Source organism: Sesamum indicum, linkage group LG2 (genome assembly GCF_000512975.1).
Source record: "Sesamum indicum cultivar Zhongzhi No. 13 linkage group LG2, S_indicum_v1.0, whole genome shotgun sequence".
Classification (NCBI taxonomy): domain Eukaryota; kingdom Viridiplantae; phylum Streptophyta; class Magnoliopsida; order Lamiales; family Pedaliaceae; genus Sesamum; species Sesamum indicum.
The window spans coordinates 2,214,393-2,229,860 of record NC_026146.1 but is presented as its reverse complement, the minus strand read 5'-3'; the positions used below and the strand labels follow the sequence as shown (position 1 = coordinate 2,229,860).

The 15,468-nt window shown below is 34.9% G+C and overlaps 1 protein-coding gene and 1 non-coding gene across 2 annotated transcripts; both read left to right on the top strand.

Moving 5' to 3' along the window:
* On the top strand, positions 723-7,021 carry LOC105177174 (rhamnogalacturonate lyase). Its single transcript, XM_011100230.2, has 17 exons — positions 723-993; positions 1,081-1,180; positions 2,647-2,720; positions 2,909-3,030; positions 3,286-3,345; positions 3,447-3,566; positions 3,650-3,775; positions 3,911-4,052; positions 4,232-4,402; positions 4,564-4,719; positions 4,830-4,936; positions 5,021-5,111; positions 5,271-5,412; positions 5,491-5,647; positions 5,832-5,948; positions 6,123-6,249; positions 6,580-7,021. Exons 2-17 carry the CDS (start codon positions 1,108-1,110, stop codon positions 6,814-6,816), a joined length of 2,022 nt encoding a protein of 673 aa, XP_011098532.1. The 5' UTR covers positions 723-993; positions 1,081-1,107; the 3' UTR covers positions 6,817-7,021.
* On the top strand, positions 8,075-8,148 carry TRNAN-GUU. Its single transcript has one exon. It is a non-coding gene; the product is annotated as a tRNA-Asn (tRNA).

Here is a 15,468-nt window from a genome sequence, read left to right as displayed (position 1 = left end):
TTTAATTTTATTTGACAAACAAATGAAACTAAAATTAAAATTAGTTCCAAGTACTTCAGAATTACGAAAATAAAAAGAGCTTGATAAAAAAGTAAAATTAGAATTAGAAAAAGTTTCGACATACGGTGAATATGACATTTTAGGAATTTCTTTAATTTTTTTTACAAAGTAATTTTTGTAAGGGTAAAATAGACTTTTCAAACTTAAAAATTAAAGATAATGGGGTTGTTTTGAAAGTTTTAATACTTTATGGAGTAATTGATATAGGGTGGATACTTTAGGGATGATAACTGTATTTAACTTTACAATAAATGAACGAAAAAATTTCTTACGGGAAAAAGGGGTTAGATGTAATTACTTTCCTGTGATATTACAAATGAACAACTTATCCCCATAAAAAAATAATAGTAATTTATCCTCCTATATTTTTTAAAATAAAGCAATTTATCTTTTAGTTTAAGGAGGTAAATTTTTTCATTTTAAAAAATACAGAGGATAAATTACTATATTTTTAAAAATACTGGGATGTAAATTGCTATATTTTTTTATAAGAAAGTAATTTATTTATTTGAAATATTACAACATATTGCTTGTATTTTTTTAAAAAATAAAAATAATAATAAATCACTTGGGAAAAACAAAGTAAATTGTTAATTTATTTTTTTCACAATGTAGTTTTTTCTCATTTCCAATATTACATGCTAAATTGCATTTAACCCGAAATGCTTGGAGAAATAGTGATGGATTTGGGGGTAATTGAATCTGAACAGAATTTCTCCGAATCGATGCCATGTCGATCACGATCTCAAAAAATATATATATGTATACGTGCGTGTGTTTGTGAGAAATATCACAAATGTTGTAAGGAGCGGTTGCGGAATTGGGCGGGAGTAGGAGAAGCCAACTGCGGGACTGAAACGAACAATTCGTGGATTTGTAGACGAGGATCATTGCAGCAGCAGCAGCGCCGGAGCATCTGCGAAACCGAAATAGGTATAAAGATTGCGTTCATATGTATATCCAACTGCCCGCACTCATGGACAACTTCCCATCCTCTCATTCATCTCTCTCTGTCTCTAGAACGCAACTTCTTATAAAAGTGCGGAGATGGGTGGTCGTAGGCGCAAACTTACCAAGATAATGAGCAAATTTTTCAGCTGCGCCTCTGGGGATCCTGCAGGTAATTCTTTTTCTTTTTCCCCAATTATGATACTTCACTTCTACGTTCAATTTCATTTTCTTTTTATGATTGTCTACACCACCTAAATGTTTAATTTTATAATATGAATTTTCCTCTAGTTTATGTTTTACATGCAGGCTTTCACCGCCCATAGTCGTTTACTTGTTAATTATTATTTTGAATCGGTACTTTTTCCTTTCTCAAATTTATTTGCTCTGTTTTATTTTCCCAATAAATAGTAATTATTATATTATTACATCAATATATCCATCAAGATTTTTCAGGAAAAAAGATAAAAAATCAATCGACTACCAATGAAGTACATGAGTAACAAAATTTAGCAACAAGCAAAAGTACAAATACCGTTTAGTTAAACTATTTCCAAGACTTTATGCTCGAGAAGTCTTTCTCCTATATATTTGTTTCATTCGACCTCTTCAAAATGGACCCTTTCTTTTTTCTTAGGAAACTATTATATCACTTGAATTATTATGTGATACAACTAACACTCCAAGTGTCATTTCTTAAAGTAAAATTAACAATGTTTGTCAAAGTGGGATGTCATAAATAGGATAATCTTCAATGTCACATACTGACTTTTTCTGAATGTTCAATGCGTTTTTCCTGGTTTTTGTAAAGGTTTAGGAGCTGTCAATATGGTGTAATCAAGTTCATATATACAGAAAAATCATCGCAAGAAATCCACTCAAATTTCAGAAAGTTGATCTTTTCATGTAAACTACTTTACATCCTTTCTGGAAATGTTTGGCAAAGGTGGCATTTCTTTTATGAAAGTCATTCATTTGAATGCTGAATTTTCTGGCTTTGTTTGTTTCCAGTTTTCCGTTATTTGAAAGATAGCCAAAAACATTTTGAACATTTGCTTGTGTTTTTTATAAAACTTACAGTTTGTTTTATTCATTTTATAGTTTATACTAATACAAAATATAGAGCCAATATATTAAAAACTTCGAAAACAACACGGATTATTATATTTCTCTCTCTCCCAAAATCAAAGAAAAGCAACTTAAAGATGAAACCAAATAGAAGCCTCTAAAGCCCATAAAAAGCTCCTGAATTTTACACCAATGGCCATAAGAATAAGAGCTTAGCAATTCTTGAAAGCTATATCATATCCACCAAACGTAGTCTAATAAGAAAGGAGATTACTAAAGCTAAAGTTATAAATCTTAAGTCAATGAAGAGTGCTTTCTTTCTTGTTAAGGGAAGGCAAACTCTTGTGTAGCTGGTATTTACAACATGTATATATGTGGGTATGTATTGCTTTATGTTGAGTAAGTTTTTATAGCTGCAAGTTTGTTTTTTCTTTCTGGCAAGATTGATTGCATGCATTACAGGTAAAGAAAAGTATATCAAGAAAATAATTTTCTTCTTTGTATAATTACAATACTTAAGAGATAGCCTGCCAAGCATGACGTTTTTAAGACCGTGATTTTGCTGTCCAGGATTTGCAGGAAATAGCGGAGGGATTGCAGGAATGTCGCCTATAGGGGTTCGTGTATATGTTCAAGATCGTCATGTAACTACATTAACTCTCCTTGTTATGGTCATTATTTAAGAGTATGATGATGTTTTTGCTCATTAATGACATAAGTAACATAGCTGCTTTATTCCTTCTGTTAAGAATGCTGTTTCTCAGAACTACGTGTTATTCTACTGTGAGTTTGCTGGATGTGTGTGGATTTCCACTTACATGATGGTTTTCAGGTGGTATTGGACAACGGCATTCTTCAAGTTACGTTATCGAATCCAGAGGGAATTGTTACTGGAATTTGTTATAACGGTGTCGACAATTTGCTTGAAGTCCTTAACGACGAGAGTAATAGAGGGTAATTTGCCTATATTTGTGATTCTTAACAGCTTTTGAATTGAACTGTTTAGGACGGGAAGGCTTTTATGCAATATGTTAAAGTATAAAACTTATAGTAGAGTTTCAACATGTCTAAAAGCCTTTGAAGCAATCATTTTCACTTATTTTACGAAATCTGTAATATAGATTATGCTATTAGGTGAAGAAGAGAATATCTTGAAAAATTATTCCGATGCACCTACAAGCTCAGTCATATTCAATCATGAATATGCAGGTACTGGGACGTTGTGTGGAACACATTAGATGGAAGTAGCAAAGCAGGAGTCTTTGAAGTGTATGTTTGGATCTTGTGCTTATGTGATTCCATCAAAAGAACCAGTGTTTAATATCCAGTGAATTGTAATGTATAATACCAGCTATTTCGCCACAATATAGGATCAGAGCAACAAATTTTAAGGTTATAAAGGAAACCGAGGATCAAGTAGAGGTTTCGTTCTCAAGACCATGGGATCCCTCACTTCAGGGGAAGCTTGTTCCGTTAAGTATAGACAAAAGGTTATTTTCTTCACTGTTCAACGTTTGTGCACTCACACACCAGCAAATACAGATAGTCTATAACAATGTTGATAATTTTCTAGGTTTATCCTGCTCCGTGGCTGCTCTGGATTCTACTCCTACGCGATATACGAACATGTTGGTTCAATGGACTGGCCAGCTTTCAGCATTGGTGAAACCAGGATTGCATTCAAACTACGAAAAGACAAGTGAAATCTTTGCTTCTTGCTCTTGAAAATCATAAATTCTCTTTTTTATCTAGTTGTCCATTTATTCTAGATCTCTTGATAGAGGTATTAGGCTCCTATACAATTCATTAAACAATAGAAGATCAAAATGTGTAGGTTTCGTTACATGGCTGTTGCGGACAACAGACGCAGACTTATGCCCCTACCAGAGGACCGATTACCTGGAAGAGGCCAAGCTCTTGCCTATCCAGAGGCAGTCCTCCTCGTTAATCCTGTTGATCCTGAGCTTAAAGGAGAAGTGAGTTTGTCTTGAATGTACCTAATGCTTGAATTTTTACTGTTGAAGAACATGCCCCATGCTAAATAAGTAAGACCTGTTGTAGGTTGCTGAAATAGCCAAAAGAAATGAGGTTTTCCAACAAATGATTCCTACATCACTATTGACTTCGTCGTGAATCTTTCAATACTCTTTTACAGGTCGATGACAAGTACCAATACTCGTGTGATAACAAAGATCTCAAGGTACATGGCTGGATTTCTATGGACCCACCAGTTGGGTTTTGGCAAATCACACCCAGTGACGAGTTCCGCTCTGGCGGGCCCCTCAAACAAAATCTCACCTCCCACGTGGGACCAACAACCCTGGCTGTAAGTTGCCTATCTGCTCATCAAGTTTTAGCCATCAACATATAAACATTAACATCATGGCGCTACATTGTTTTTTCATTACGGCTCAGCCATGTTTAATTGTTTCAAACTGCACCCAGTTGTAGCAGCTAATTGTGTCATGATTATTGTACTCTTTCCAGGTTTTTCTCAGTGCTCACTATGCTGGAGATGACTTGGTCCCAAAATTTGGTCAGGGTGAACCATGGAAGAAAGTATTTGGCCCAGTTTTCATCTATGTCAACTCTGTGATGGGCGGAGAAGATCCACTAACCCTATGGGACGATGCTAAACGACAGGTTTTAGTAGTATACATTGTGTTACAACATCTAAACAAGCGCCTTACCGCATACAAATCAGATTTATTTAAAAGAAACGGCAACAAACATTCATTAGAAGTCATTTTCAGATGTTGGTTGAAGTCCAAAGCTGGCCTTACAGTTTTCCAGCATCAGAGGATTTCCTGTCCGCAGATCAGAGGGGTAACGTCAGCGGTAAACTACTGGTCTCTGACAGGTGACATTTCCTTGTGCATTTGGTTAGTGTTCAAACTTTTTTTCTTATATCAAAAGATTGACATTTGAGTATTTTTCTTCCTAGGTATGTTAATAGTGATCTTATTCCAGCAAACAGGGCATTTGTGGGATTGGCACCTCCTGGAGATGTTGGGTCCTGGCAAAGAGAATGCAAGGTATTTGCTATACAGTTTATATTGGTTGAATATTTTGTTTTTTTGACTCTCTTGTTACAATAAATCCAACAACCTGCTTTGGTGCAGAACGTTTTCACCAACTACTTTAAGAAAATAGATTGAGTAGCTATCCATTAATGACTTAATTGATACCATCAGGATTACCAGTTCTGGACACAAGCAGATGAGATGGGCTATTTTTCCATCAATAACATCCGCCCTGGTAACTACAATCTTTATGCATGGGTGCCTGGATTCATTGGAGATTACAGGAATGACAGTGCCATTACCATAACCCCAGGTCTTATTTACTGTATGTTCCTCCTTTGAGACTTCGTTTATACTCAATGTGCTGACATCTTGAGCAACATGGTAACAGGCTGTGAGATTGACATGGGTGATATTGTATACGAGCCTCCCCGAGACGGCCCGACATTGTGGGAAATAGGCATTACTGACCGTTCTGCTTCAGAGTATTTTGTTCCTGATCCTAACCCTAAATATGTTAACAAACTCTACATCAATCACCCAGACAGGTTACTTAAGATTTGCACCTTTGCACACTGGTTTATCTTCTTCTTCCTTTGCTCTATTCTTGTTTCTCTTTCATTCAGTATTTTGAATAATGTTACGAATGAGCAATGTGTGCTGCTGTCAAACATCGGTTGTGCACGTAAATCAGTCTATAAATTCGTATTACAAAATTCATCTGATGAACAGATTTAGGCAGTATGGGCTGTGGGAGAAGTATTCGGAGTTATATCCTAACGACGACTTAGTTTACACAGTTGGCAAGAGCGACTACCGCAAAGATTGGCTCTTTGCACAAGTTAACAGGTGTGGTTCTATCATACGTGATATGGCTCAGTGCGTTCCGCAATTCTGTTAAACATTTGGAATGAAACTATAGTCGGCCAGAAAAGTTAGAACAGTTGTGCTTTCTATTCCTTTTATCTGCTAGTTGTAGTGATTATTTTTCTGAATGCATCTCGTTCGATCTCATGCATGAAGGAAACGAGACGACAACACGTATCAAGGAACCACATGGCAAATCAAATTCGCGCTCGACACTGTCAATCAAAGCGGAACCTATAAATTGCGTGTGGCGATCGCCTCTGCAACTCTAGCTGAACTGCAGGTAAAACTGCTGGTAGATTCAATGTCAATTGCACTTTGCCTCCTTGATTGAAATACTAATAGGCACAAAACCCCCTAAATCAGAAAAATAGCAACACAATCCCTAAACTTTTACAAAAGAAGCTCACTGTCTCCTGCCTCAAGGGGTTGTGTTGTGCTTTGTAAGATCACATTGCTGTTTTATCTTTTCAGAGGTTTTTCTTTTTTGCCTATTTGTGTTTTGACCAAGAGAACTGTTTCATTTAACCGATTCAGAAAATCCACTGTACATAAAGGCTCAGAACGCTTTATTCTTTCAAACTGACATGCGATGAGATGCATTCTTTTACAGGTTCGAGTAAATGATCGAACAACGAACCGGCCGTTATTTTCGAGTGGCTTGATTGGGAGGGATAACTCAATTGCAAGGCATGGAATCCATGGGTTGTACTGGCTGTACAACATAGACATAGATGGTGCACTGCTGGTGCAAGGGGACAATACCATATACTTGACTCAACCAAGGTGTCAGAGTCCTTTCCAGGGCCTCATGTATGATTACATTCGACTTGAAGCTCCCTCTAACTAGACACTTAAGTTTCTTATTTCCTTTTCTTGTGGACTCCCAAAATATGACAAGAAAAGCTCAATAAGAACTTGGTATAGAGTTATACAACATGAGCTATTATGTAACTCGAGTGTTTAAACCATACTGTAGTTCAAGCATTATGCCTTGATTCTGAATTCGATATGAAGAAATAATAATTTTTTTATCTGGACATGGCTTTCGGTGTAAGTGGACAAATCTTGTAGGAAGTAGGAAGTATATGACGTGCATAGCATGTGTAAGTATGTATCTTTAGAGTTAAATATATTATTTATAATTAACTATAGAAAATATTAAATTCATAATATTATTTATATTTTTTTTCATTTGTATATACAATTATATTGGTAATATTTGTTTTAATTGATAAGGAAATTATTTGATTCTGTTATTTGTAATTCACTTTATGAATTTATTAAATAAAAAAATAATCCCCCAAATTGAAATTTGGCATTTCATATTCACTAATGATTATATTTCATTATCTTGAATCAAATTAACTAATACAAACATAAACATAACAATATTAAAAAATTCAATGTTCAAAATCAATTGAATTAAATTGATCATTTTTATTTTTAGGTTTTATTATGATTATTTTCTATTTTTTTTTAATTTTGTCATATTATTTGTGTATTATATATTTTTTCTTATATTACTATATTCTGAATGCTGTTTATTTTAAATGTATTGACATTTAATATATTTGTATTATAAGGTCTTATAAAATATGCTAATTATATTTCAGTATCAACTTTTAAATATTTTCAAATTATTGTTCACATGCTTTATTAACTTCTAAATTTTAGAATCACAGACTTAAGTAACAGAGTGCTAACCTCGATTTTGTAGGTCAATCCCCTATTATTCTTAGAATTTTATTGAAAATCCTTTGACCCTTATGGTATTGTTTGACTCCGGTACACATCAAGTATATTAATGACTTCATCAATACTTTACAATTAATAGAGTAAAACATATAAAATATTTCTTAATATTTTATTAATGCTCATTCATAAATAACCTATGTTTTATGGCAACACCTAATATTTATGGAAAGAACACACACTGTTATTTGTTAATGTATACATGTTTTGCTAATCTCATCAAACAAGTAGAAACAATTGGTCAATTATTCTGGTAATCGAATCATGTGACATCTATAGCGACGCATCAGCATCCCATTGTTATCAAATATTCAACCCGAGTTTTAGTTAGACAACAACCATCAACAACAATAGCTGGAATAGCTCAGTTGGTTAGAGCGTGTGGCTGTTAACCACAAGGTCGGAGGTTCAAGCCCTCCTTCTAGCGCGAATGTTTGTAAATTTTAATTCTGTGTGCTCAAAACTTCTAATCACATCATAATACTATTATGAAAATTATTTAAATGTTACCAACATATTATTCATGGATGTTTATCTCCAATATTACTTTTATGTTCCCTCATAAGCTAAGAATTGTTTGTGGCATCTTTTCTCATCTCTGAAAAAATTCAACCCATGAATTTTTATATGAATAATTCAATCATTTATTCTCTAAAAACAAAATTAACTTAATCCAATTAAATTAATTCTTTCTTTCGAAATTAAATTCTAAATTAATCCTATCATATTCTGGTGATTAGACTTTAGGTTCGCCCTCAACTAAACTTGAGCGTGTGTGACCAATATAATTAATTAAATCTAATTTAATTAATATTTTTGATAAAACCAGAAATAACCCATTTCAATGGGTGACCATCTAGCAACAATTCATGACACTAGAGACTAGGTGAATATAAGTGTGAATATTTAGATTTCAAGTTTCATATGAGCACGGTCCTTCCATCCACCGTCTCCTAACCTTAGTTTAGAGCATGGAATTGGGCTTCGGTTCCCATCATGGACTTGACATCTATACTCATAACTCGAGTCCATGTTTACCCTACTGATTGACACAGGAAACCTATCTCATTCCTTCAATCACTATGGCCACAGATTCTAAGGGCTTAAATGGGTTTCAAAGTATATAGGAGGCATTATTGTCCCAATATTGACAGGGGACAAATTCTATCTTGGAATTCACCGTCTTTGCTACATACCTGACTGTATTGGATAAGGTTTATGATAACTATACCTCACAACACAGTTATCACTCGTCATATACAAGATATAATCTTCTTATGCTTGTGACTACCATGATTCCTCAAGTTTAAGGACTAATCCCGAGAACTAGGAATTCCAGTCATGTTGGCAAGCCTTAAGGCTTTTATATGACGGTTCTTATGAGTCAATTTAATTAGTTGACTACCTTGCCAACTAACGTACTAAAATTGCATAGACTAACTACCTATCCTGCTAACGAAACATTATTACAATACTTAGTGCAAGTATCTATAGTGTGACACCATATCTGTAATTACATTAGATCTTATGATAATTCTACTTAACCAGATAAGATAAACCATAGTTTTACTTGATATATTGTGTAGACATCATATAAAGACATACGTCACCAAGATTTTGTATTTTATCATCAAAGTAGCATTTATAAGTATAAGGAAAGTAGAAAATCGCAATTTCTAGTCATTACAAAGTTTGAAATACAAACCCACTAGAAGTTTAGTATTTATCCAGTTATGTAGCTATAACTCTCTACTTAAGATGACACTGATGACCCACCCAGTAATACTGATGATCGATTTATGGTCCAATTTAGATAGTTGCTTTGTGACTTATTCCCTGAAAAATGTATGGCAAGGAATGAGTTGCCTACTCAAATAAGTATAGCCAACCAATTTACATATATATACAAGTCAAGTACAATGCAATCACACCAACCAATAAATGTTCATCATATAACTACGACAAATGTAATAAATAACACATGCCCACAGTCATAAATCAACTCATGATATAATATTTGACGTTATAACTTATTTTCTTGAGGCCCTGCTTAACCAAACTAGAGTGCATCGTTCAATGGCCTTTGCTGGAGTACTTCTTTCATTTTTTTTTCTGATATCATACAACACACAACTTGTATGTTACCCCATCATCACTGATATCACACAACACACAACTCGTATGATATGCCACATCATCTTCATTGATCAATTACAACACACAGCTTGTCATTAATCATATCTTCACAAGTCATTGCAGTATACCCCCTCCTAGTTAGGTAAGCCATCTTTTATTTCAATTGACAACAATAATATCATTAACTTCATCATTCAATTTTATTTAATTATCTTCGCATCAATAACTTTTCCATTTGCTTTCATTCAACATAAGCAGTCATCTTACGTCCGTATAGTATAACCACGTATAAACACAAAATAACAGTTTCACAGATATCAAGTTAACTCAACAAATAGTCCATGATCAAATATACAAACAACCAGTATATAACATCCACATATAAATATATATATATATATATGCATATATATAACTCCAATTAGCTATACTTAACTCAAATCTCAAAATGATTCAGTTAACACAAAGAGCTAATCAACCCTGTATTTTATATTGAGAATATCATAAATGCAATAAGATATTAAATAATATTCGTACGTTTCCACCAATCTTTTTATATTTCATTTGTATCAAAATTCTAACATCCGTTCCATATCTTTTAAATAACTAAACTTTCTAGATATATATTTAATTTATCAACTATCTCACAAGAGTTCATTTAACCAAACCCCTTATTTCTCTAATTTCATTCTTAATAACAATGCTAACTTGAATTATCATGAGAATCTCATTTACTTTCTCATAATCTAATATTTCTCAAATATTGTTTTTAATATTTCTTAAATATAATTTTTGAATATTTTTATGAATTTTTTATCATTTTTTCGCTACTATAGAATTTAATTAAACACCAATACATATAATTACACTTATGGTTAATGGGCTCAATGGAATTGAGTAGATTAATTATAGTAATAATTAAATCTAAAATATTTAGTAATTTAATTAACCAGTTATGAAATTTTTAAGTCAATTGGAATATTTAATTCAACACTAATTTTAATAACCAAACTCATAAAAGTTTTTGGTTATATAGTACATCAGTCGATATAAATTACATTTGATAAAAGTACTAATCAAATAATATAATTCTATACATAAATAGTAATAAAAATCAAAGTCATCAGTTACCTTTAATTACACCTATATGTGAATATATGTTTTTGTTATTTGTATATGAATTAACATATACAACATAGGTATATATATACTAAAGGGCGAAGATAAGGCGGTCAGGGGGTGGGGGGCGGCCACGTGCTACTGTCCCCCACTTTTCTTATTTTTTTTATTTATTTTCTTTCAATAATTTCTATTATATCCTAACTATTTTCTAAATTAATATAATTTACTCCCAAATATCATAATAAACTTTGATTTGCTCCGTTCAAGATTTAATATATTCGATTTTCAACTTATAATTTATGTATAAAATCCTACAGGCATCACATATAGGACACTCGATGCCCTATCTCGACGTTCTCGACTGAAAAAATTTTATACCGATCCTTAGAAGTTGGTTTATAGTTGTTAAACCTATACACAACCCAACTTCACAAGTTTAACCTTTTGGTCTGTGGGCATGTTGTTGCAACATTGAACACCGTTCAACATATGCAGTAAGCACGACAAAACACCACGCGAATATGATAAACATTTACTATATTCATCATCACAATATATTTTTATAAAGATTCACAAGTAGAAAATAAACAATCCAACTGGCTTTCTGTTCGCCTATTCTAATACATCATGCCCAGTACGATTCTGCGGATTTTTCAGTTATTCTCATGCCAGTTTTTAAGTTTCTCAAACAACGAAAGTTCTCTCAGCAAGGACCCTTTAGGCAGAGTCCGACGTAGAGACTTATCTATAGCATAAGTTTGATTTTTTCAAAATCGAGGACTATCCTCAGATTCCTTAACAAATTTGTATAGCTGGTTCTAGCAAATTTGTTTGACTCAAGTATAGAGATCAGTGGATTCTTAAATATCTATAATTAATATAAAAATAATTTAGTAGATTATCAGAATATTATGTTCAAGTTAAGACTTGATCTTTAGTCATTTACCTCTCCCGCTACTTCTGTAAAAGCCCATCACTCTCAATGGGGTTTCGAGTAACCATTTTCTTGTGGACTTGGGGTCCACAAGCAAAATTCTCCATTCCCCAGTTTTATGATTCATATAGGAATAACTTTATGAGAGGTATTCAATACCATTCTTGACTTACGAGATTCCCATGATAGTTTGCCTCATCTCATAGTACTCGGTGTTAGACCCGACCCATCAACCCAATCATAACACTATTGTCGGCTCCCAAGACTCGTGAGAAAGGTTAATAGAAGCGTATTCATTTTGTTCACAAAAATAGCACAAATTTATTTGATTTAAAAACATGCCATGACACGTGAGACCATGCTTCCATGAAAATAGCTTCCTCACTATATTGTTGTGGATGGAATGCTTGGAATAAACAATCCTTTGATTCAATTTCATTTTAGGTCTAGTATTAAATTTGGTCCAATCAAATGAGACTTAGGTTTTAAGTTTGATAGAGACCTCATCGAATATTATTAAGTTTTGCATTGTAAAATTATCAAGTATATTAAACTCATTAATTAAAACGCCCACATGCTAAATAAAAGCCATGCACACCCCTGTTGGATGATCACAAGTCCAAAACCTACGTGATCCACTAAGCCTATAGTGAATCTGTGGTCATTATTGAGTTAGGCGTATGCTAGTACAAGATATTTTAACCTATTTATAGATAGTGGGCCTTGTAAATCTCCTCTTTATTCTCTTGGGCTCTCTATCGTGGGGTCCACCAGGCCTCTTCACCATGGGTCCTCCATGGGCCATCCAATAGCTTCATCCATGGGCCTCCATCGCCCAGAACTTGCCTTCCTTGCATTTTATTTACAATAAACAAAAACTCCCTTACCTCTTATCTACTCTCATTACATTATAGAAAATAAGAAACCCTAATCAAAAGTTGGGAGGAGTACAAAATGAAGGAAAAATAAAGTCTTATTATATTAAGACTAAAAAAGAGAGATAAGAAGAAATAAGAGGCACATGGGCCCAACCTAATAGAAAATAAAATCGTCCATACAATCTAAGGAATTGGTGATAATATCATGCTAATCCAATTAACAAAACAAATCGCAATAAAAACAATATATCACATGATCATGCTCATATCACATATCCTAACCAATATCATGAAAATCACATATCCAAGTGTAAAAAATATATGTAAAATTTTGTAATTAAATATTGGACGATACTACCACCCATGTAAAATGATTCTTGTGTGAAAATTCTTTTCAAATTAAAATTAGTAATTTAATTCTAGGAGATACCTAATGTGTATGGCCTAAGAAGACTTGGCTCAAGAACAAGGGAAAAGGCCCAAGACCCTTACCAATGAATATGATAGTCCATAAGGAGGAGGCACACTCAGCATATCCCAATAGCATAGCTCAACCATCAGATAATCGGCCCAGCACTTGTGTCCACATCCCTCTTCTGAGTACACATGGCATGTGTCTGGTCCTCCACGTGTACCCTTTATCAAGCATGGAGGATGCGTGTTGAGGGAGGTTCCCTCAAGAGCTCGGGCTCTTAAGTTAGCGAGACTCCCTACGGATCAAGAGTCCTCCTCAATCAAGGATTCTCTTTCCCATCGGAATAACGATTCTAATTGCAAGATTATTAGAAGATAGGGATGGACCATGGCTCATCTCAACCGATTTTATCCATTTACCCCAAAAGTACAAAGCACGTTCAGTTCCTTGATGAAGAGGGACACTTCTCTATAAATAGAGGTCCTATTCCTAGGCTGGGGATACCTTCAACAAGTGAATTTTGGCTATTACTCTGTTGCATTGGTTCTTCACTACTGAACACGAATCTCATTTCTATATTCAATCATTACAGTTCACTATTAATTACATTTCATTATTTAAACCTATTATTTCATAAATCCAACACTAACTTGCGCGTCGGTGTGCTAACTTATTGTTTTGCAGGTCCTCTTTTTCTAATTCTTTGTTGGTTGATCTAAGCCCATCGCTCAAAGCCCATTTCCATTGGATTCGTGCTAAAATCGCACACATCAAATGGTGTCATCTGTGGGAAATCTTGAGTTAAAGACGTGAGTCACCATGGAAAACCCCTAGCAACACCGTAAATAAACAAAAGGCTGTGATGACCTTTGGCAACAACTAGCCTCTACAGGTCGTTGTAGGAACCTCCCCGACTCCAATTGGTGGAGTATCGGCCCCAGCTCTTCTCTCGCCTAGGCCGCCCCTAGAGTGGTGGATCCTATGGTTGATCATCCAAGATGAAGCACCTCCTAGGACTCCACCTCAAGGAAAATCTCCCCAGCTTGTTGGGTGCTATGCAACAGGTGGTCGCGCCAGCAATTCGAGAATAGATGACAGTGTTTATGCCCGCTCGCCGGGTTCTTGGAAGGGAGGTTTTCATCCTTAAAGAAGGAATAGAATGAAGCCCACTCGAGGGATATGCCCATATGTCCAAAACCTAACTGATTGGAGAACAGGGACCCCCTCCAGCAGTCTCATAGGAAGTCCCCCAACAATGGCTGGCATGCCTGGAGTGCCACCAGAAAGGTCTGCTAGATGTTCAACAATAGATTGTAGGAGACCCGAAAGACGACCATAAAGGTATCCCCTTCACCGAAGCAGTGATAGCGCACAAACTTCTAGCAAATTGCCATACCCCAACTATCACTATATATGATTGGATGACTGATCCTCAATAGCATCTCCCACATTTTAAGAATGCAACCCTTTTGTATAGATACACAGATGGGATCAAGTTTCGCGTCTTTGTTACCACCTTTGCTAAGGCTGCACAATAGTGGATCAATCAATTGCCCGAGGGAGCAATAGGTAGTTTCCTAGAATTTCGATCCCTCTTTTTGTACTAGTTCGCCAGTAGTTGTAAGCTTTGAAAGCCATAGCTTAGTATTTTTGCCATATGTCAAAAAGACAATGAGCCATTGAAGGAGCACTTACAGAGTTTCAGTGTTGTTGCATTAGAGGTACCCTCTGCCACACAAGAAGTGAAGGCCAGCGTTTTCTCCCAAGTACTCTTGGATGGGGACCTTTTCAAGTCCCTAGCCAAAAAACTATTTCCAAGTTCGACGCTCTCTTAGGTCATGCAAAAAAATATATCAGTATAGAGGACGCCCAAGCTACCAAAAAGGAGAGTTGTGGAGAAAAAAGGAAAGGAGTGCAAGAGGAGGCCTCCTCCAAGAAGCCTCGAACTTATTTTTGAGATAAGAAGCCACTCTTCTAGAGGGTTAATGCAGTATACACTCCTTTAACGGTACCCATTACTCAGACCCTTATGGCGGTTGAAGGAAAAGGTCTACTAACTTGTCCTGAGTCATGGAGAGAAAGCTATCAATGTCCGAAATCGGATAAATTCTATCGTTTCGGTAACAATTACGGTCATAGCACTGAAGAATGTGGACATTTGAAGAACGAGATTGAAAGGCTTATCCAGAACGGATATCTGCAAGAGTACGTTTGTTGGGAAAAAGTTCGAGGAACGTGGCCATATAAAAAACAAGAAATAGA